The sequence below is a fragment of the Furipterus horrens genome, unplaced genomic scaffold (assembly GCF_987537825.1).
Source record: "Furipterus horrens unplaced genomic scaffold, mFurHor1.1.pri manual_scaffold_5, whole genome shotgun sequence".
Classification (NCBI taxonomy): domain Eukaryota; kingdom Metazoa; phylum Chordata; class Mammalia; order Chiroptera; family Furipteridae; genus Furipterus; species Furipterus horrens.
The window spans coordinates 40,177,470-40,199,640 of record NW_028327175.1 but is presented as its reverse complement, the minus strand read 5'-3'; the positions used below and the strand labels follow the sequence as shown (position 1 = coordinate 40,199,640).

At 40.9% G+C, this 22,171-nt stretch overlaps 1 protein-coding gene across 2 annotated transcripts in view; it reads left to right on the top strand.

Annotated features, from left to right (window-relative positions):
* Window positions 1-21,272, top strand: part of ADAMTS6 (ADAM metallopeptidase with thrombospondin type 1 motif 6) — a 247,161-nt gene extending 225,889 nt beyond the window's left edge. For both annotated transcript variants that reach the window (XM_090276311.1, XM_090276313.1), the window contains exons 23-25: window positions 8,148-8,324; window positions 10,813-10,969; window positions 20,815-21,272. In XM_090276311.1, coding sequence (XP_090132437.1) covers window positions 8,148-8,324; window positions 10,813-10,969; window positions 20,815-20,924 — 444 coding nt within the window. In that variant the 3' untranslated portion in view covers window positions 20,925-21,272. The remainder of the gene's footprint in view (window positions 1-8,147; window positions 8,325-10,812; window positions 10,970-20,814) is intronic.
* The last annotated feature ends 899 nt before the right edge of the window (window positions 21,273-22,171 follow it).

The window sequence follows — 22,171 nt, the reverse complement described above, 5'->3', positions numbered from 1 at the left end:
TCTTCCTAATTCAACCTCATATTCGTTGTAGTTAGTCTACTTTTAGAACTTTGATTGTTATCTATCCAGGCTTAGCAGTGACTTTGCTCAAGCCTCTGTGAGAGGCTCCTAGGAACTCCTGGGAGCTGCCTGAGGAAATATGTGTAAGTTAAGGGGGCTTTTAATCACATTTCTGCTATCTTCTTTAAGATAGCTGGGTCAAAGCTTAGGGGAAAAAAGTGCACAGGGCTTCCAGCATACATGTTAGGACAATCACCTCAAATAAAGGATTGCTAGCCTCCGATGTCTCTCCACAGACAATGCAGAAAAATGATTCTAGAGTTAGCATTGCCCAAGCAATGCTGCCATTCCCACCTCAAAGACTCTAGTTGGACACTGTCAGTACCACCATCTTTATCCTTTATTCAGGAGGGAAGATAATTTCCCCCCCATTTAGTCTCTTCTGTTTATTTTCCTTAAGAGGGGTGCACCCTTTCACTTCCATTTCCTTATGTTACCAGGAAGCCCACCTCTTCCCTAGATGGATTAAAAACAAGTGAAAGTAAATTGCATTAAGTGAAATAAATGTTTGAGTAGCTCTGGAAAACAAAGTGAGAACAAGGAGCCTGTTCTTCCCAAAGGAATGGAACACCTCCCACTAATGAAAAAAGGAGGTCCCAGCAGACAGAAGAGCAGGCAGTGTTTGGTCCCTTTCAGCTAACTTCTGCAAATATTTCTCACAATATTCTTTTGACGCGCCCATGAAAACTTCCCTCCTCTTTCTGCGCTCTCCCCACTATCAGCTGTCTGAGCTCTGCTAATCACCAGGGTGAGGTTCAACTGGTAAAAACATGTTGCAGCAAGAGGAATGCACCCTTTGACCTTTCTTTTTTCACTGCTGGCTGCTCTAATATAAAATTTCCATTGTTGCAAGGCCAGGAACAGTTTTTCATTTTCCCCATCAGTGAAACCCACCCAGTGCTTATGGCAAAGGGAAAAAAAAAGCCAAATTACCTCTGTGGAAAATGGCTCTTCAGCAGCCTTTTGTGAAACTAATGAAGCTATGGCTTTCCTATTTCCTATCACCTATCCTCACTCCTGGGGTCACACATGCTAGATATTGGGCTGAACTGGTCTTCTGGTCTTGTCTTCTCTTGGCAAGTAACTCTTCAAAGCATCGCTGCGCACTGTGCGTGGCTCCAGCCATCCTCAACCTGTCTTCTGATGTATCAGGGTAGTTTCCTTGACTCCCACAGAGAACCCATTGAAAATGGTCAGCCTTTTTGTACTTATTCTTGGACAAGTGATGACTGGCATCACAATCAGTTGACTTCCTAGGACTAACTCTGAGGTAGCATTACTTAAGAAGGATGAGGGCAAATCTACCCTCAAGGGACTGCGTTTTGTTTTGTAGACAACATGTGATACCACCTCGTTTACTCCCAGGTTCTACCCTGGTATATAGCTAGGTAGATGGACTCCCCCTCTCCAGCGAGAACTCTGTCTAACCCCAAAACATTAACATTTCTATCCTTTATAAGTGAGAGCCAAATTGTTTTTCCCGGTGTGGTTTCAAATGCTTTTTTTCTGAAAACTATGTTTTTGCTTCTTAATCATAGAACATGAAACAAAAACATAAATGCATCTCTCACAAAAATCACTTCCTATATCCCACTGAGATGAAAACAAAAACAAATGGTCTGGGCAGATTTTAAACAATTGTAATATTCTCATTATATGAATAAAAGAGAAAAAACAGGACAAATAATTTTACTAAAGAAGGTTGTCCTCTGAAATAATATCTCCACCCAGCTACCTAATTAGTTATTATGAGAATAAAGGGAATGGATTTTGATATTTATAACTATACTTTAATATAAAAATAATGTTTTTTACTGAACAAAATATTTAATTTCTGATTATTACTAATGAATTGTACTGCCTAATCAAAAAGTGTGCAAAAATATACCATTCGCATGGATATAGACTAAGGATTATCTCTGAAGAAATCTCTGAAGAACTCATGATTAAGTTAATACCTATCAATCATACACATAATCATGGCTACCTCTTGTTTTTCTAGAATTTATTTTTTTGATAGCTAAATAAAACTGAGGCTCTCAGATGCATTCACATTACCCAGAAAGGCAAAGATGAAATCTAAGCTAAATAAAGCAGAGCGAAGAAGTCAAAATAAAAACAGGCTGAGGGATGTCTCTACTTGATCATCTCTGACATAAGGTCAGAAGAATTTGCAGGATAGAGTTCTATTTAGAATGAAGCTGATCTAACTGGCATGCCTGTGCCTTTACTGCTTTTTTGCAAGCAATTTTTAAATGTTTAATTTTATAATCATCCCTAAGAAGTACCATATTTGCAGAGACCAGAGTTGAGATTCTGGCTACAGACATGTAATATTTGTGGAGAGATCTGTAGGGCTCAAGGGCTGCTGTATTCATTGGATCAGAATGTGGCAAAAATGTAGTTTTCAGTCATTCCCTGTTTTGAGAATCCAGTTGATTATCTCTCTAATTCTGTAAGATAGAATACCATTGGCTTCTTTAGTGGAGTTTGACTGTAGCATTCTAAAATAATTTATTGCCTCAGTAGAAAGTGTTGTGGTACATCCAGCTTTCCATAGGACTGCACAGTTTGTGTTTGTATGTTTATCTTCCAGAGCTTTATGCTCATAGGAACCTGCCATCCAGATTTATCTGCACCTCTCAGTGCTTCAGTTTCCCACCTGTAAAATGGGTGGGAAAACAATACTTAGCAAAATTTCTGAGGATTAGGTAGATTATGACATGCCAAGCCCTTAGAACACTGCACTTAGAACAATCAGTATGAGTTGCTTTCTCTTCTTATCCTTCTCTCTGTTGTCCTCAATTAGTTTGTTTTGTTTTGTCTTTGGTTTCCTGAGGACTTCTCAGGCACAAATGAATGAGCTGTCCGTCCTTGCCTTGTCTGCCTCCCCTAGCTGTAAGTAGGACGTTGGCATAGGCTCTTAGGAAAGACTGCTGCAGTTTGCTTAATAGCAGAAGCTCTTGCTACTGGAGAAAGATATTGGAATAAGTAAGGGACATAAGTCCCAGGCTTCACTATATAAATATATGCTTTTCAGATGTGAAAGAGGGGTGTGACACAAATACATTTTTCACTAAATGTTCCCAATATAGAAAACTAATCTTAGCCTCAAAGTACTAAAACTGAATACATCCTATGTGCTTCCACCTGTATCCCTAAAGTCTGAAGTACCCTCTATCCTCTTGTACTTTACCTGAACTCATTTTCATGGTAATTAGTACTTATGTATTTTCATGACTTTGTTTCTGCCAATGCTAAGAGCCAAAGTACGGGTCAGAGGCTTGGGATTTAGTTCCAGCTCTACCACTTGCTATCTGTTTAACCTTGATTAAGTTGCTTAAGCGTTTTTCATCTGTAACAAGTCTCAAAAACTTGTATAAAAATAATGTATTTTGAAAGTATTTTGTAAGCTGTGAAGTTCTAAGGGAATGTAGACTAGTAGAGTTATTACCATCAATAATAATATGAAGCATTGAGAAAGTGACAGAAATCCTCCAAAGGCTTTGCTTTCTAACATTGGTGGATGGTGGAGGATACTTGGTGTGAAGTCAAGAGGACTAAACACAAGTCGGACAAGCTCAAGAGACGTCTTAGTTTCTTGAAATATACAGTGATAGGGTTGTTGTGAAGGTTAAATGAGACTATATGTAAAGTACATAGTGTAATGCCTAATATCCAGGAAACACTTAGTGGGAGTCAGCATTAGGTCTGCCATTTAATAGTCGCATGAGTGTCTATCAGTTACTTTCTCTAGATTGTTTTTTCTTCTTCATTTTTAAAACAGAATAGTAATTGTCATCTCACATAACTTTTGTGAGGACCATGTGAATTATAGCACTTAACACTTGGTATACGCAGTGTTTATTAAATGGTAGCTGCTATTATTATTACCATTAGTGATAGCTGTAGTAGTCATAGCAGCAGCAGCCTTAACTCTGTGCCTGGGACTCGCCTAGCATTTAGCATGGAGAGATGAAGCTGAAGGAGTAGACAGAAAATTCCTATCAGGATATAGTAAGCATATTTAAACAGCTGAGTTTTTATCCTGAAGACAATTGAAGGATCCACTGAAGGATCTTTTTTTACTAAGAAGAGAATATAATTGGATGTATGCTTTAGGGAGTGGATTGGAGTGAAGCAAGAGCAAGAAGCAGGAGTCCTGTTAGAAAGCTGTTCCAATATTACACATAGGCAATGATGCTGTCGGAAGTAAGGTTGGTGGCAATGGAGACAGAGAAATCAACAATGTGAAATTTAGGAATCGAATTAATAGAACCTGGTGACTGATTATATGGGTGGAGTGAGGTAGCAGCTGGAAATAAAGATTTTTTTAAAATATATTTTATTGATTATGTTGGTACAGTAATCCCCAATTATTTTTCCCTTTGCTCCCCTCTGCCCAGTACCCCCTTTCCCTTCGGCAGTCCCACCCCCCTTAGTTCATATGCATAGGTCATGCATATACATTATTTGGCTTCACCCTTTCCTATATTATTCTTAACTCCCCCCTGTCTATTTTGTACCAACCAATTATGCTTCTTAATCCCTACACCATTTCCCCATTTCTCCCCCTCCCCCCTCCCAGCTGATAACCCTCCAAATGATCCCCATACCTGTGATTCTGTTCCTATTCTGGTTTGCTTAGTTGGATTTTGTTTTTATTTTTTAGATTCATTTGTTTATAGTTGTGAGTTTGTTGTCATTTTAATGTTCATATTTTTTATCTTCTTTTTCTTAAATAAGTTTCTTTAACATTTTATATAATAATGGCTTGGTGATGATGAACTCTTTTAACTTTACATTGACTGGGAAGCACTTCATATCCCCTTCATTCTAAATCATAGCTTTGCTGGATAGAGTATTCTTGGTTGTAGGTCCTCACTTTTCATCACATTGAATACTTACTGCCAGTCCCTTCTTGCCTGCCAAGTTTCTTTTGAGAAATCAGTGATAGTCTTATAGGCTCTGCTTTGTAGATAACTCTGCTTTTCTCCTGCTGTTTTTAAGATTCTTTCTTTATCTTTCACCTTTGGCATTCTAACTATGATATGTATTGGTGTGTTCCTCCTTAGGTCTTGCTTGTTTGGAACTCTGTGCTTCCTGGACTTGTATGTCTATTTCCTTTGCCAAATTTGGGAAGTTTTCCTTCATTTTTTTTTCACATAAACTTTCAATTTCTCGCTCTTCCTCTTCTCCTTCTGGCACCCCTGTGATTCAGATGTTGGCACGTTTAAAGTTGTCCCAGAGTTTCCTAAGCCTCTCCTCATTTTTTTCAATTCTTGTTTCCTTATTCTGTACTAGTTGACTGCTTTTTTATTCCTTATGTTCCAAATCATTGATTTGAACCCTGGTTTTTTTTCTTCACCACTGGTTTTGTGTGGATTTTCCTTCGTTTCATTTAGCATAGCCTTCACTTCCCTTATGCATTTGCCATACTCAAGCATATCTGTCAAACCTGTGAGCATCTTTATCACCAGTCTTTTGAACTCTTCATATTTAGGTTGGCTCTCTCCTTGTCTCTTAAGTTGGCTATCTCCTCATCGCTTAGTTCTCCCTCTGGAATCTTGATCCATTCCCTCTTTTGGGCCATACTTCTCTGTCTCTTCATCTTGACAGGCTCCTGTGTTTGTTTGCCTCTGTGTCTTAGGTAGAACCGTCACTCCTGTTACATTGTAAGGGGCAGAGCCTTAGGGATTCATCAGTACAGGGTGACCTGTTTCACCACGTTGTGGCACTGTATGTGGGGGAGGGGTCTGAGAGGGAACAATGCCACTTGCTCAGCACTTGCCCCTCTTCCAGGCACTTCTCCCACTTCCCATATGGGACTGGCACCTCTCTAGTTGTGGCCCTGGCCATCGTTCCCAGAGTGGGTGGATCTGTGGATGTTCTAGGACCATAGGGGCCCTTGAAACAAGCAGACTCTGCTGACAGAGGCGGATTAAGGTTGGTTGAGGCCCCGGGTGCAGAAGAAAATATTGGGCCCCTTAAAAAAAAGAGAGACAGGGAAAATAAAAATACATGTTAACCATATTTTATGCAGCATAGTAATGAAACCAAACTTGGTGTCATTAGAAAAAAGTGTAAAGTTGGCTTTTTGAGGGACCCTTCAGAAGTCCGATCCCAGGGTACATGCCCAGTGCATCTGCTGTTAAATCCGCCTCTGTCTGCTGAGAGGCCAGCAGTTTCTTCCTCTGCCCCAACCCCTACTGGTTTGCACAGTCAGAAGCAATGAGGCTTTATTTTCCCCAGTGCTGGGACCGTGAGCTGCATAGTCTGGTCTGAAGCTGGTAACACTCCCCAGGTGTCCCTCCCAACTTTTTAAAATGTGTGACTGTGCTTTCCACCAGCCTATTGCTGCCGGCACCACACCGCATCCTCTCTCCCCTGGCTCCACTCCTCGTACCTGTCTGGATGAGTATTTCTTCTTTATATCTTTGTTTGCTGGACTTCCATGCAGCTCGATTTTCTGGAACTTCTGGTTGTCTCTAGTTTTGAGGTAGTTGTATTTTTTCTTAGTTGTGGAGGGAGATGCAGTGTTTCTCTCTAGGCCTCCATCTTTGCTGAAAGTCTTGGCAATAAGGATGTTGATTTGGCTATGAAAAGGAATAACAGGGGTCAGGAATTTCTCTCTTGATCCTTAAGTCCCTAACTAAAGCCTCTTCTGGAGCCTTATTGGAAAGAACTGAATGTTATCCTCCTTCAAAATGCATCCTAATGACAACTTTTTTTTAAGTTGGAGGAAATGTATTGTTATTACAGTCATTGTGGTGAAGAGTGTTCATGAGACCCTTGATTTTCACCTGAAAAATGTTAATATTTTTCTTCCTTTCCATGGTGTGTACTAGGCTTAAGCATTGCCCCAGACAGAGTCACTGAGCAGTGTGTAGTGTTCATTAAGATGGCTCCATCCCATGACTAGTACACCTTGGTTTACCTGATGGTAAATCAGAACCATTGTCTTTGCAGATAAAGGGCAGGATATATTTGTTGAGTGTGTATGCAAAGCCCTCTGCTGGATCCTGGGGTCAGGGTGGGGTATAAAGATAAAGCAGAAATGAAATAGTTTTAATGAGTTTATAATCTGGTAAGGGTGAGAATATAGGTAAATACATAATTATCAAATAGGCAGATGGTAATTAGGGGGATAGAATTTATATATTCTACATCCTCTTTTTTGGTATTTAAACTTGTGTTCACATGTCTATCTCCTACGTAAAACTACGAGCTCCTAGAGGTGTAAAGACTATCATGCATTTTCATGTCCCTTTGCCCCAGTCTAGTTCCTAAAGGAGGTGTGAAAATGTTTTTTTTAAATAAAAGGTATGGAAACAGGCCTTCAAAATATTGTAGGTAAGGTTCTCACTTGACTGAAAGAAAGAACAAATTTTGAGGAAGTGTCCAGAAGTACAAGGGAGAAAGCTGGAGGACTTCTGTCAGCCACTATGTTAATTAACCCGGAAAAGACGTAAAGACTACCCTTTGTGACATAGGAAGAAGCACCTTTATGTCGCATGAACAGACTCATCCAACTAAAGAACAGTAAAATTCATTATGTTTAACTGATGGACAGGGCAAGTCCAGAGTTTCTGTGCAACAAACCATCACCTGTGACCATGTATTCATAGCTACCACACTGTAATAATACTCATGTAAATCAACCTCTAGCTTGCTTCACAGAGACAAGTTCTTGTGGCCTACTAATAACATGAGGATTTTCTTCAGAAGACTACACCCAGCAAGTAGGAAACCAATGATTCCACATTCCAAAAATTAGCAGAATCTTATCACAGCTGAATGTGGCTAAAAACAGGCAGGAATTGAAGAATAAACCTACCCTCAATAAAAGGAGAAAATAAGTTAGCCAAGAAAAACAAACTTTGGGTTTAGCTCTTAAAGACCTTAGGGAAAAGATAAAAGTACTTCTGCTTAAATACTTAAGGAGTTTTCATATCTGGAAGACTTTAACTAGAATTTAGTGAGTATATGTACTGTATACCCTAACCTATTTACTCTAAGAACACTTTCTTTGAATTTTCCTTTACCTTTCAATGGTCGTTATTCATTAGTGTTTGTTTTCTTTCCAGTGCACTCCTAAATGTGGTTCAGGATTCAAGCATCGGATTGTTCTGTGCAAGAGCAGTGACCTTTCTAAAACATTCCCAGCTGCACAGTGTCCAGAGGAGAGCAAACCCCCTATCCGCATCCGCTGCAGTTTGCGCAGCTGCCCTCCCCCTCGCTGGGTGACAGGAGACTGGGGCCAGGTAAGGCAGTCGCACTGTGGGCTCCTCTGAAGTGGCACCTTGAGACACTTAGGTTCCTGACTGGCTCATTGTAAGGGCTCAGGAGATGAGTAACAATACACAGAAATCCAGGTGTAAGGCGTGAGTGAGAAACAATGCACAAATAGCACCTGCCACCCATAAACACACTTTGCTGTATTCCTCTGCACCTATACACGTCTCTCACTTCTACCTGCTCCTTGGAGCCTGGCATTTTAACTTAAAATTAAAGGAGAAATAATGTAGATGGCCCAAGATTTGAACAAGCTACCAAAACTTTGAATTCTAGTCCCATCTCTCTACTAATTCAAGAACAAATCATTTAGCACTGGTGTCTTCATTTTCCTGCTTGCAAAATAATTCCCTTTAACCTCACAGAAAAGATGTGGGCATTTTGATTGACAGTCTCTGAAATAGCATTAATACTTATTCTTCAGTGGATTTTTCTGTTGGAGACTATAAATTGGGAAGCAAGTACATAAAGCTTTCAGTATGTATTTTTACATTAGACTCATTTCCAGTTTATGTTCCAATTCCTTTTCTTTTCCTTTCTCACTTAGTTTTAAATTGTGTGATCTAGCTGAAGGCACTTTGAATTCTTTAAAAGCAAATTGGTATTTTTGGATAGAAGGAAAGTTAAGTATTGGTTTTTTTTTTTTTTTTTTTGCATGTCAAAAGAGAATCTATTAGGTTATGTTTAAAAATAACACATTTCAGTCCTGGTTGGTGTGGCTCAGTGGATTGAGTGTTAATCTGCAAATCGGAAGGTCCCTGGTTCAATTCCCAGTAAGGGCACATGCTTGGGTTGTGGGCCAGGTCCCCAGATGGGGGCGTGTGAGAGGCAACCGATTGATGTTTCTCTTGCGCATTGATGTTTCTCTCCCTTTCTCCTTCCCTTCCCCTCTCTCTAAAAATAAATTTAAAAATAAAACCTTTTTAAAAAATAATGCATTTCATAGAAGTAGTTACCAAGATTATGACCAAAATTTAGTATTGCTAGAGTATGATGGTGTCTGTTTACCTCTTTGTCACATTTGGGAGCAGGCAAAGATTTTCAGTCTCCATTAAGGCAAATAAATATACTTGCTCAGCCTTGTGGGGACACAAAAGAAGTACAATCGTAAAAAAATTAACATTTGCATTTGTATAGCAAACAATTAATTATTTGGTTTTATATAACAGTATTTAGTTTAATTTACAAAGTGGTCAAGTGGAATACACATGAGCATTATATGCAAATTAAGTGTTTCACTGTAGAAGTGTGACAGTATCACATATATAATTGATATTATACTATTAAAGAATCAGTACACACATGCCCTCATAATTTTTATTTAAACCAGGTAATGATTTTCTTCTTTATACATTCTTCATTGCAATGAATTGTTAAGTCAATGAATTGCTGCATGTTAGTGAATTCACGAAATTTACAATTATTATTTTGAGATAATTCTTTTAAATGTCATCAAATCCTTTTCTTATCTATAGTTTCAGTTCAGTTTCTTAAAGTTGAAATTAACCAGTGAAAAAGCAAAGATGCTTTAGTACATTTTTATAGTGCGTTTATATGTTATCCTGTATTTAGACACTTAAAAGTGTCTATGAATATCCTTGCGACTCCTGTCTGTGCTTTGAGGGTTTTTGCGAAGTCAACAGGGCCTCAGTTTGTTTACCTTGTAAACATCACCATGGTCTGTCTTGGCACCGGATAGCTCCTCATACCTTTGATCTCAAATCTCATAGGCTTTCTGCTATTCTGGGTGGCAGGCCCAAAGAGTAGACCCAGCTTTATTCTTCAACCTGGACAACCCATCAGTCCCAGCTGAAACTTAGGCACTCAAAGAGTAACTCCAATTCTGAAATAACTGAATCCCTGAATAATGATAAAGGAGAGGGAGGCATGCAAATTGGCTAACATCAGACCATTTCTCAGGTTTGTATGGCTCATAGTACCTTAGAAAACTTGTGGTACTTATCTAAACTCTTAAAAAAAAAAAAAAAATCTGGCCATATCACCAGGCCCCCCAGCAGCCACTGTTGTTACACTGAACTGGCGTTTTGATCAGATTCCGAGCACCAGTAGACCATCAGGTTGTTTGCCCACAAGCCTGTAATGAGTAGTGTCTTGGCCCTAAATTCTCTGATTATTCTACTTCATCATAACGATTTTCTTATTATACTCCTATTAGAGTTCACCAGTAATGCTTGGAACTGTTGGAATACTGGTCCAAGAAATCTTCATCTGATGACTTCTGGGAATGCTATTGCTTCTTCTTTCTAGGGTATAGCATGATCCTTGAGTTTCCAAACCAATGCTATAGTAGAATGACCTAATCATACACCTCTCCAAGATGAACTACACACGGGCTTTTAATCTGACCTATGTGATATTCGAAATGACATAGTATCTTTTTTACCTCCTGACAATTGTTGAGATCGGTGTTTTGTTTCTCTCTGTCTTTGGGTTTAGTGTTCCGCTCAATGTGGCCTTGGACAGCAAATGCGGACTGTGCAATGTCTCTCCTACACTGGACAAGCATCTAGTGACTGTCCAGAAACTGTTCGGCCTCCATCAATGCAGCAGTGTGAAAGCAAATGTGACAGTACCCCCATTTCCAATACTGAAGGTGAGTTTCCCAAGGAGAGGAGCCTGTGGTCTCATGACTCACCTGTACTGGTTCCCAGGGGTTGAAGAGCCCCATAAAACCACTGTTTGTATAGAGCATTTATGAAAGCTGTGTATGTACTGTGTATGTGATCAGAAAACCTAAGTTTTTTCCTGACTCTTCCACTAAATATATGACCTTGTTAAGTCACTTTACCTTTCTGGAGCTAAGTTTATTAATCTATACAATGAGAGAGTGGAGTGGATAATTTCTAAGGTCACATTCACTCATATGTGGAATCTAATGAACAAAATAAACAAGCAAAATAGAAAGACTCACAGAGAAAAGTCTGACAGCTGTCAGAGGGAAGGAGGGGCTGGATGAAAAAGGTGAAGGGATTAAGTGTGCTCCCCCCTCAAAAAAGCTCATACGCACAGACAATAGCATGGTGATTACCAGGAGGGAAGGGAGTTGGGGGAGGTGAAGAGGCTGTAGGGGGGATAAGTGGTGACAGAGACTTGGCTTGGGGTGGTGAACACAGCATGCAACATACAGTTGATGGGTTATAGAGTTGTACACCTGAAACGTATATGATTTTGTCATTCAATGTCACCCCAATAAATTCAATTAAAAAAAAAAAGTAAATAGCTATGGCTGGTGTGGCTTAGTGGATTGAGCACCAGCCTGGACCAAAGGGTTGCCAGTTAGATTCCCAGTCAGGGCACGTGCCTGGGTTGCGGGCCAGGTCCCTAGTGGGGGTGCGTGAGAGGCAACCACACATCAATGTTTCTCGCCTTCTCTTTCTCACTTCCTTCCCCTATGTCTAAAAAATAAATAAATAAAATCTTAATAAATAAATAAGTACATAAGTAAATAGCCCTGACTGGTGTGGCTCAGTTCGTTGGGCATCTTGCAAAGCAGCAGAGCAAAGGTCGCTGGTTCATTTGCAGTCAGAGCACATGCCTGGGTTGCAGGTCATCCCTGGCTGGGGCACATATGAGAGGCAACTGATTGATGTTTCTCTCTAACATCAATGTTACCTATCTTTCTCCCTCCCTTCTCTCTCTAAAAATAAATAAAATCTTTAAAATAAATAAATAAAAATGAAATACCATGTTTCAGTGGGGGGGGCACTGCCAGAACCTTGGAAATTGTTTAAATTATAAAACCAAAGTTTCAGTAATGGTTCCTCTCCAAACATTTTATTATAAAAATAATAAAAAGTTTCAAACATACAGCAAAGTTTAAAGAATTTTACAGTAAACACCCACCGTCTGGATTCTAGCATTAACATTTTACTCAACTTGCTTTATCTCATGTATATATATATCTATCCATCCCTCAAGGGAATGGTTTTTAAATAATATGCTCCATTAATTCATTTACTTATCAAACATGCCTACTACGTGCCAGGTAAAGATACTGTGAAAGGAATATGACAAGGTCCCTGTCCTCAGATGGAGCACAGTTAGTAAGGGTGGCAACATGCAAACAAATAACCATCACAATTGGGCAGCAGCGTCACAGGGGTGGAACGAAGCTAGGGGAGTCCACGGAGAGCGGGGTAATCAGCAGCAGCAGCAGCATGGAGAAGGCAAGCTTGGGTGGGTCCCTTGGGTGAGTCACAGTTTGCCAAGAAGACATTGAGATTCTGGGCATTCCTGGCAGAGGACAAGAGTGTGCAGGCACAATGGCATGGAGGTTGCTCAGCAAGGCTGCCGTGGGTTGGCAGGTGAGCAGGCCGTGGAAATGAAGCCACAAAGTGGGGACGGGGCTTGGTTTTGGAGGGTCCTGTATGCAGGGGAAGAAAGTTAGGACTCTTATCTACAAGTTCTAGGAAACAAGTGAAGGAAATTGGGGAGTGACATGCTTAGGATGGCAGGGGTGTCAGGGGACAGAGGGAGGCAGCCTGGTGTGGGAGAAGAGTTAGAAAGTTGTTCTAAGAGTCCAGGCGAGAGATAATAAAGTCTTGAAGTAAAGCAGATACAGTAGAGATCAAAAGGAGGGTAACAAATTGAAAAACAGGAAAATAAAATGCAAAGGAGAATAAAAAGAACCTGATGCACAATTAGACATGGGGATGAAAGATATGGAGGTGTTCAGTATGACTCCCAAGTTTCAAATATAATCATTAGTCATGATAGAGAATTTAGGTCGTCGGCAGCCGTCCGTCTCGAGAGACGATGGTGTAGCTTCTTAAGAGTCTATCTGCACTGCCGAGAATGGCTGTGCAGTCCGACTCGGGAGTGACATGGTATCTGTCTCCTCCCGTGTTGAAGTGAAGCTGAAGCTACAGATCCTGGGCAGGGTGATATGGAGGGTCTGCTGTTGCCCATGCAGCAGACCCCCCCTCTCTTCGCAGCTGAAGGATCCAAGGGAAAGACGGAGTCAATACAGCTTGGCTTCAGGTGCGCCGCAGGAGTTGCCGGTGTTGACTACAACGTCAAACCGCCTTAGGGACTCCGGCTCCGGATTTTCTGTCGGGGTTTACTCCCCTAGCCTTTCCCCTGAAGAGGTATGCCGCAAGGCAGCGGAGGTTTTTTGGAATCAGAGTTTTCCTTCTCTGATGTGCCCTGACTGGAAGATCGAACCAGCGACACTTAGCTCGCAGGCCGATGCTCAATCCACTGAGCCACACCAGCCAGGGCTTAGGTATATATAGGGAAATTAAGCACAGTAGTCCCCAAACACCATAATAAAATAATGGAATTTGAATAAGATTTTTTAAAATAAAAATAAATAATGGAGATTGAAGAAACAGAGGGAGGTGATAGTAAGAAGAAGGAAATCCAAAGTGGAGTGTCACAAAATTAAAAGTAAGTAGTGGGAAAGAAATAGGAAGAGGAAGAAGGAAGATAAAACCTTCCATGTTCCATGTCTGCTTTAGCGTTTTAGTTCTGAATGCCTTCAGCTAAGAGCTGAAGTATTATGGGCTTGATCTGGAAAGACTACCCCTGAGGAGGGGAAGGCTGCGTTGCTGCCGAGAATGAATTACAGACATGCTGGGCATCACTGCATTTGAAACACTATTCAGAGTCATTTTTTAAAGTCTATCTGACAGTTGGGACTCGCCTACTCAAGCTCAGCTGAAATTCTACCCCAAATGCCATTTTATTCATTTTTATGCAGTTTCAAGTTCCCTTGTAGTTTATATGATGAGTCTTTTCAGCTTCTCAGCAGCACAAGGCACTCTGTCATCTAGTATTTATTGCTGCCAGGTAATGATTCATGATGTGTCGTGAGCTGGTAACCAACCCAGGAAAGGTGTGGTTAGTGTACATCGGTTTACCAGCCCAGCTGTCTAACTGTGGCTTTGGTGGGTCTTAGTCTCCCTCAAGTGAATGACTCTAAGAAAGCCTGGGCAGCTCCAGACATCTCATAAATTCCCTAGAACAAAACAGCCACTGAACTTGGGTTTTTAAGTGGCATCCAATGTATTAAAATCAGTGAAAGGAATGGTGAAGGTGAAGACTTGGATTTCAGGAGGTGAGGAAGACCCTATTTTTTTTCTTTGCCATTGTAAAGAGCTCATAATCCCTCTTGGCATTCAGGTTCACATTCCTGGCTGTCTGGCTGGGTTAGAGGGAACTCTGGATTTCTGTTGGGATCATGTCACCTCCAGGTTAAATGTAGTTGGCATCCAGGGAATGAGACTAGGTAAGAAGAAGCCGAGAAAGCAGAGAGAAAGGGGAGGCTTAGATCATGGTAGGATGAAATCAGAATGAAGTCCCATAGTTGATATCCCTTTGCTTTGAGAATAAAAAGTTAGTGTACTGTTCCCATTGCAATGAATAGTATCAAGTTCCCAGGGAAAACTTATTTCGTCCTTTTCCAGTCTGAATATGCACAATATCCAGGGCTCAGGTACAATTTTATTAGGAAAAGTGCACCGAGTTCACATCCCCACCTGTACCACACGTGCACATGCACATGCGCAGCCTTTGCTATCTCCATTCTCACCAGGTTCTGCATCTCCATGGGCAGATTGACAGGCACAGCTGGTTGTACTTTTGTAACCAGAAGGCAGAGCCTTAGGTGCTTCAGTCATGACTCTCTACTCACTGTGTTCTTCTTCTGAATGTCATAAAGAGCTCACAGGCACAGAGGACATGTGTTCTCCAAAGAAAGATGCTGAATGGTCCAACCGGGTCACGGAAGGATATACCCCTGTGTATCCCTACTCTCTTCAAGGGTACAATTTAGGCAGGCTTTGCAATGTTTTATGAATTAAATATAAGAGCTCTGCATTTTGGGAGCTGCTCATATGCTCCTTGGATCAAGCCAAGGCATCAAATTCACAATGAATCTGAGTCCAGCTTCATCCTAAATTAATAAGCCTCTGTTCAGTACAGGTATTTTGAAACCATGTCTTTTAGGTCCAGGTTTTGAAAGATTAATGTAAAGCACCTGGGGAAAAAACCTATTGGAACATCAATGATAAGTAGAGTCATGTGTTACCTGTGAAACAGGTTGTCTAATTTTTATCATTCAACTACCAAAACCCAGGTTACCAGCAACACCCACTCCAGCAAACCTGACAAGTTACTTCAGATTCTAAGAATGAGTCTAGTTCACATCTCAGGGCCTAGAGGCTGGTTTTCAGCTCTGGATATATTCCCAAGTCTCCCTGAGAAGAATTTAGGGATACTCCTATTTTTGGATTGGGAGAGATATATATTTTAAAAAAGGAGAGACAATTAGGTCAGCAAAATATTTCCTAGAAACCACACTTTCAGGACCTCTCACCCTTCCAATAGCCTCACAAGAAGAAGGGTAGAAAGAGTGTCTTGTTGTTATCCTCCCAGGAGAGTACTTAGCTGTACATGATGATAAAAGAGAAAATCAGGCTCCTTCATCTTAACATCTTTGACTCTACTGGCTCAGATTCCACTCCTTAAAAAGCAGTAGATATGGTGAATCTGTGTGAAGAAAATGTGATACATCAATTACAGAGAGATTATATTACAAAAGATTCTACCTAAACTAAAGGATTCCTTTTACTAGATCATCTAGTATAATTGTTTATTTTCAGATTATGTATTACTTGGGTGTTGAGAGACTCTTACCTTTTAGATATCTTAGATATTAGGCAATGCCAACTGAAGATCATTTAGAAATTAAAGCAGAATTTTCCTGTTATTATTTTGAGTTCAGTCAGGAAATGTGGTTTAATTTATGTGTTAACTCATCCAGAATGGTTTTACCACCAGTGTAAGCTGTGTAATGGCTTAAAGGTGAGAGTAAAAAGACTATTCCATATTTTCAGTGGGCTCTGAGGATGAGGCACACTAATGAATGACAAGTTTTATAATTAAGGCCTCTCAACTACATCAGCAAAATGTCAGTGAGTCATTCCAGGTGCTCAACAAGGCAGTCCTCTCTAAGCTAAAAAAGTGACGGGTGGGCCAGATGTCCATGAAATTTAAAACTGGTACTAATATGTTTTTTACATGTAGCTTTCTAAAATAATGGGGACTTGAAATGTCTTGGTATGTCTAAAATCACCTTTCACTCATGTAAGTTTTCAAAATTTAGGGAAAAGGTATAATTGAAGAAAACTACTCAGGCTATTCTGAATACCTATGACCTGGAACCCACCTTTCAAAAAACATTTTTCCCTTCTCTAAGGTGGCAGAGGGAACCTCCTGATAATGTGTGCAAAGGTTGACTTATCATCAGTGGCATCAACCAAGAATGCAAAAGTTTTGGCAGGCAGAAACCTTTGTTTGTTTGTTTGTTTCACTTAGATGCTAAAAATGCTTCCAAAGTAGTGGTTTTAGAGTCAGACAAACCTGAGTTCTGGACTCAATTCTTAGACCAAGTAGCTGTGTGACCCAGCATGGATTTCATAACCTTTTTGAGATTCAGTTTTGCCATCTGTGGAAAGCCGATGTTTTATATGCTTAAAAGGATTAAATATATAAATATATAAAGCCAACTAAGGCAGTGTCTGGCACATAGTAGACATTTGGTAAATTATTTTTAATGTTATTATTACTAGATTAAGCTCTTATGGAGTTAGAAGACAGAGAATAAAAGACCAGTCATAATTGACCTTTGGTGAGAAGATTTTCATCAGTCCAAAGACTGATTGCTTCCAGTCCCTAGAAAGCAAAACCAAAAAGTAGGAATGGAATGGTCCTTTCACCCCCTTGTTTGTGGGAGCCCCCTACACTCCCTCGAGGCTGAACATCGGTATACAGCCCAGGAGTCACCATTTTAGCATCCCATCAAAGCCCGACCTTGGATCCTCCCCCGGTCTCTCCTCACCCACCCCCACCTCCACCCAATCATAATCTACCTGCTCTTTGTTTAATATCTTTCTGTTCATTTGTTCATGTGAGCCAATGTGTAAGCCTTCCTGGGAGCCTATATACATTTTGATGTGGATCCCAGAGAAACAATATATGACAGGTGTGTCACAGGCAGAGGTGTCAGTGGCAATAATAATGAGAGCCAGTAAACTGAGTGCTTCCTCTGTGCTGGGTGACGCTGCATGTGCTTTAGAGGTATCACCTCATGGAAGCCCCACTGCGGTTTGGAGAGGTGGAGTGACTTGGCCCAGGACAAGCAAACACTGGGAGCAGGCAGTGCCAGAATTCACCCCCGGCCTGACTCCACATCTGCAGCTTGTCACCGCTGTTTTGTGCTGCTGGTGCAGGCAGGTCCTGGGACCCTCGTATGTGGTCCCTACCTCCCTAAGCTGATCATGCTCCCAGGACCCAGCTGACTGCTGCTTTCAATCCAGTTAGAACTGAGTTAGTTGGGAACGAACTTAACAGAAGTATTGGGAAGTTCAGAGAGGGACACATTGGCAGCTGCCCCCCGTCTGCCCCTGGGCTAGACGCTGCCCTTGGCCTAGGACAGAGCTCTGGGCCTCTGCATGCCCAGGAGCTGTGTCTCGTTTCCAGCACCCACCTAAAGAGCGAAATCCCAAGTGTTTATAAGGGTCTCAATCGGTGGGTGGGAGAGTCATTGGAGAGAAAAACAATTAATGAATTTTTATTTTACTCTATATTTATTATGTATTATTGAATCAGATTTCAAAATCTAAACCTTTAAGGAAAAATCTATGAAGTTGCTTGTATTTTGCTCTTCTTAGAGTTTTCCTGGTCCAGCAACTCTTCCTAAAATGGAGTGCTGAGTCTCCCAATGAAGTTTTATATATTCCCAGGAAATATTCTTCTTTGTTTTGTTGGCAAACTGATTTGTGCCTGTAGGATAGCATTTCCTCAATAGCAATCTAAATGTTGCATCATCACTGAGAGAGAAGTTTGGAGTGCGACCCACTGTCATCAGGTAGTAAGAGATAATAACCAATAGGGGTCACCCTGGCCAGGTGCCTTGGTTGGTTGGAGCGTCATCTCATACACCTTAAGGTTGTGGGTTTGATTGCCAGTCAGAACACATGCCTAAGTTGCTGGTTCGGCCCCCAGTCAGGGTGCATACAGGAGGCCAGGGTGTGTACAGGAAGCAACCAATTGATCTCTCTCTCTCTCTCTCTCTCTCTCTCTCTCTCTCTCTCTCTCTCTCTCTCTCTCTCTCTCTCTCTCCCTCTCTCTCTCCCTCTCTCTCCCCCCCGACCCCTGTCTCCCCCCTCCCCTTCTCCCTCTCACTCTAAAAATCAGTAAATATATTTTCAGGTGAGGGTTAAAAAAAACTAATAGTGGCCATAATAATAGTAATTGAATATTTTACCCTGTGGAGGTCTTCCTGTGCTCGAGGTGATAGCATAGGATATACACGTTACATGTGGGGGTGGAAACTTCATCATCCCAGTTTAGAGATGAGGAAACTGAGGTACAGAGAGGTTAATCAGTTTGTTCAGTCATAAAGTTAGTAACTGATAAAGCTAGGATTAAACCCAAGCAGTCTGGCTTCTAATTTTATTTCCTTGTACTATTAAAACAACCAGTCCTCCTCTATCTGATTATCAGCTAAATCATTTTTATACTTTGGCAAGGAAAGCCAAAACTGAAGTGTATTTTGTGTTTCCAGCCGCCCCGCGAAGCCCTGTTGCAGAGTCTGCGCGTTAGTGCCCACGGGCGGGCTGCCCGTCAGGTGGGCGGCTTGGAAATAAAGACGCGTGAAATTGTGCCAGCTCCTCTCACTGCAGCGCTTCTCACCGTTTTTATAACTGCGTTACTTTGACGATATAGCCCTCTTTGTTACACTGATAAAATTACTTTTTTCACAAAAAATTCTTAGTGTAAACTTTTTTTTTTTTTTTTTTTTGGTTACTTCTGACTGGTCATGACAGAAAGGAAAATAAAAAAGAGAAAGAAGTGACCCCCAAATTAAAATATGTGGAGGTCTTTTCACCTCAACTGCAAACTCAATAGACAACATATTGACTGATTTCTTTATTTTAATGCAAAATTTAAAGAAAGTTTTTATGTCTCCTATCTGCTTTCAGCCAAAACTTAAATTTATTGAGAATCGTATTGTGGAAAGTTTCTACTCAAATTTCTTAACTTCTATTCTGTCCATAAATTAAATCTTGAGTAAGAGAGTTCAATGGTAGCAGGGCTTATACTTTCAGAGGCTTGGGCGTTATAGTTCAAAGTTTTAAGTCTCTCACTGAGAGAACCTTAAAAGCGAGATCAATATGATTGTTACCTGAATTCAATAATAAGAATTGTAAACTCTCTTATTCCTTTGCATTTAATTTTTCAAGCTTATCACATGGCTCATGTACCGTGGACACGATTTCTTTGAACTTCAGAGACGTTCTGAAGCCAGGAAAAAAAAACAAAAAAACAAGCAAACAACAACAACCAGAGCACTGCTCTATTCCTCTAAGCTTTACCCAAGGTTCTGCCTGATTCTAATTACCTTCAACAATTTACCCATGATGCTTCAGTATAACCACCTGGAAAAATGAGGTGGAACTTTGATTCTCGGAGGCATGTGGAAATTTAATTACTAGGTTTACAAAGTATTTTAAAATCCCCAGATAAAAGTGACCAGAGGACTGGAGAGGAATATCATTATTAGTAGGAGTGGGGTTCCATGGCATTGGGCGGGGGGGGGGGGGTGTCATTGAGAAGCAAAGGCCCATGTCCCTGTCTCTGTCCAGCCCTCAGCCCCATCTCCTGCAACCAGCCTCCAGGGGAGAAGGAGAAAGAATCATTTATTCACCTTCTGGCTGCAAGAAGTGCAGGCTTCAACTGTGGCAATTCTAGCACCGAGGAGAAAATACACATAGGAAAAAAGAAGGCCATGTCTCACTTCCAAATTAAAAAAAGACATTTCTACATGTTTCCATAACCCACAGACTGCTGCCATTTGAGGCCAACCCCTCAAAGTTTCCCTCTTTGTCTAGTGCAGTTGCTGAATCTAGGCCACTGTCAGCAACCCTTTCATTCACCAGGCCCATCCCCACACCCCACAGATGCCGAGATTCTCTCGAGACATGTGTACTTTGGTATCAAACAATGCAACTCATGTTTGATTTTGGATAACCTTGCACTGCTGAATAAAATAACCCTTGAGAAAGAAGCAATAAAAGTGCTGTAAGAAAAATGACTCATGTTTCGAAGCTGTCTAAAGTGATCACTTATCCAAACAAATGGTAATTCTTTCAAGACATAGTGGGCATGCACCATACTTATAAAAGTCTGGGAGGAAAGTCTTGCAATCTTTTTTTTTTTTTAATTTGTATTAAAATGTATCAAAAGAATGTTTCTGGTGGGCTGTCCCAGACAGGGTATGCTTAAAAATAAAAACAAAAACCACATGGATGTGAAAGCCAAGGTGGATGGGCGCAAAGGGAGGTCCTTACTGAACATCCGGGCTCATTGGCTTGTTTATGTACTTGTTTATGTGCCTCTAATTGTTTTCCATTTTCTGCCCCCATTTGTTAGAGTGCAAAGATGTGAACAAAGTGGCTTATTGCCCACTGGTGCTGAAGTTCGAGTTCTGCAATCGAGCATACTTCAGACAGATGTGTTGTAAGACCTGCCAAGGACAATGACCCAGGGGAAGCCGGAGAGAGAGCCTTGTCATTTCGTCGTGGGAATGTGTCCATCAAAGGGAGCCACCCAGAGGAAGAGGATTGATGTCCTTGCAAATACATTACCCTGTGGAAAACGTAACCACTGGTCAGCCCTAGCTGACAGGATTTCAATATTATTTTAACTTCTGTGAAGTAGGATTTATTGATCCAAAGTGCTGGACACAGTTTCAGGAGGGAATGCCAGATTGGAGAGATCCAAACAACACAGGGAGACTTGCTTACTGTGGAACGTTTGTGTTCTTTCGAGTAAATCCAATAGCCTGTTTACCTCCTTGGACCATTAAAATAATTTTTATTATAGACTTAGCAATGACACTGAATCCATTTGTATTTAAAACTGTTTAAAATGTAGCTGTTATGACTTGGTCACCTATGGAAGTAAAGAAGATTCAGAAATCTTAAATCATAGCTTAAAATATTTACTATACTTTATCTCACTACCACAGCGCCACAATTTAAATTCTAGAATGGGCTTTGAACTCTAATTTCAGGAGCAATTATAAATCAAAAGTAATGAAAGTTTGTATGATTTTTCTTCCTTCTACTTAATTTCCTTAGGAATAATCCCCCTGTTCTGAACACTGCTGTGAGCCATATAGAAACTATATTAAACAGAACCACAGTGAAGGACTTAGTTGAAAGCAATGCATCAGTTACTGCAGCTGTGCAGGTCTATAAATTCCGTGCTAAAAGACTGTGGCCAGCCTGCCGTCGTGCAAGTGAAGCTGAGATTTCCATTAAAATTTTAAGAGAAAAAACCATTTCGGTGTCATGCAGCAGCCAGACTAGGGCTATGGTAGAGGCTGAAATGCCATGCCCTTTCCTGCCGTCACGCGGGGCACCTCTGCTCTTGCTCCGAGTCCCTCGGACTCGCTTGCATTTGCATCCTGGCCAGCCCCAGAAAGGCTTCTGCCTCACTGGATTGCTGCCTGCATGTTAGGCTAACTGAGATGATACCATCCAAAGATAGACAGGCTCAGTAACAACCAGGCAGACCGATGTCTCTTCTATGGCAGAAGGGCATTTATTTATATGGGAGCAAGTGTGTGAGTGTGTGTGCGGGCACTTTGCATGGGGAAATGAGTGTGCTTGCACAGAAGTGTGTTGTTTCTGTGAGGTTTAAAGTAGGCCAGGGATAACAACCAAAGAAGAAATCTCATAAAGACTAGAGATCATACAGCGTCATTTTAATAGTCACTCAACCA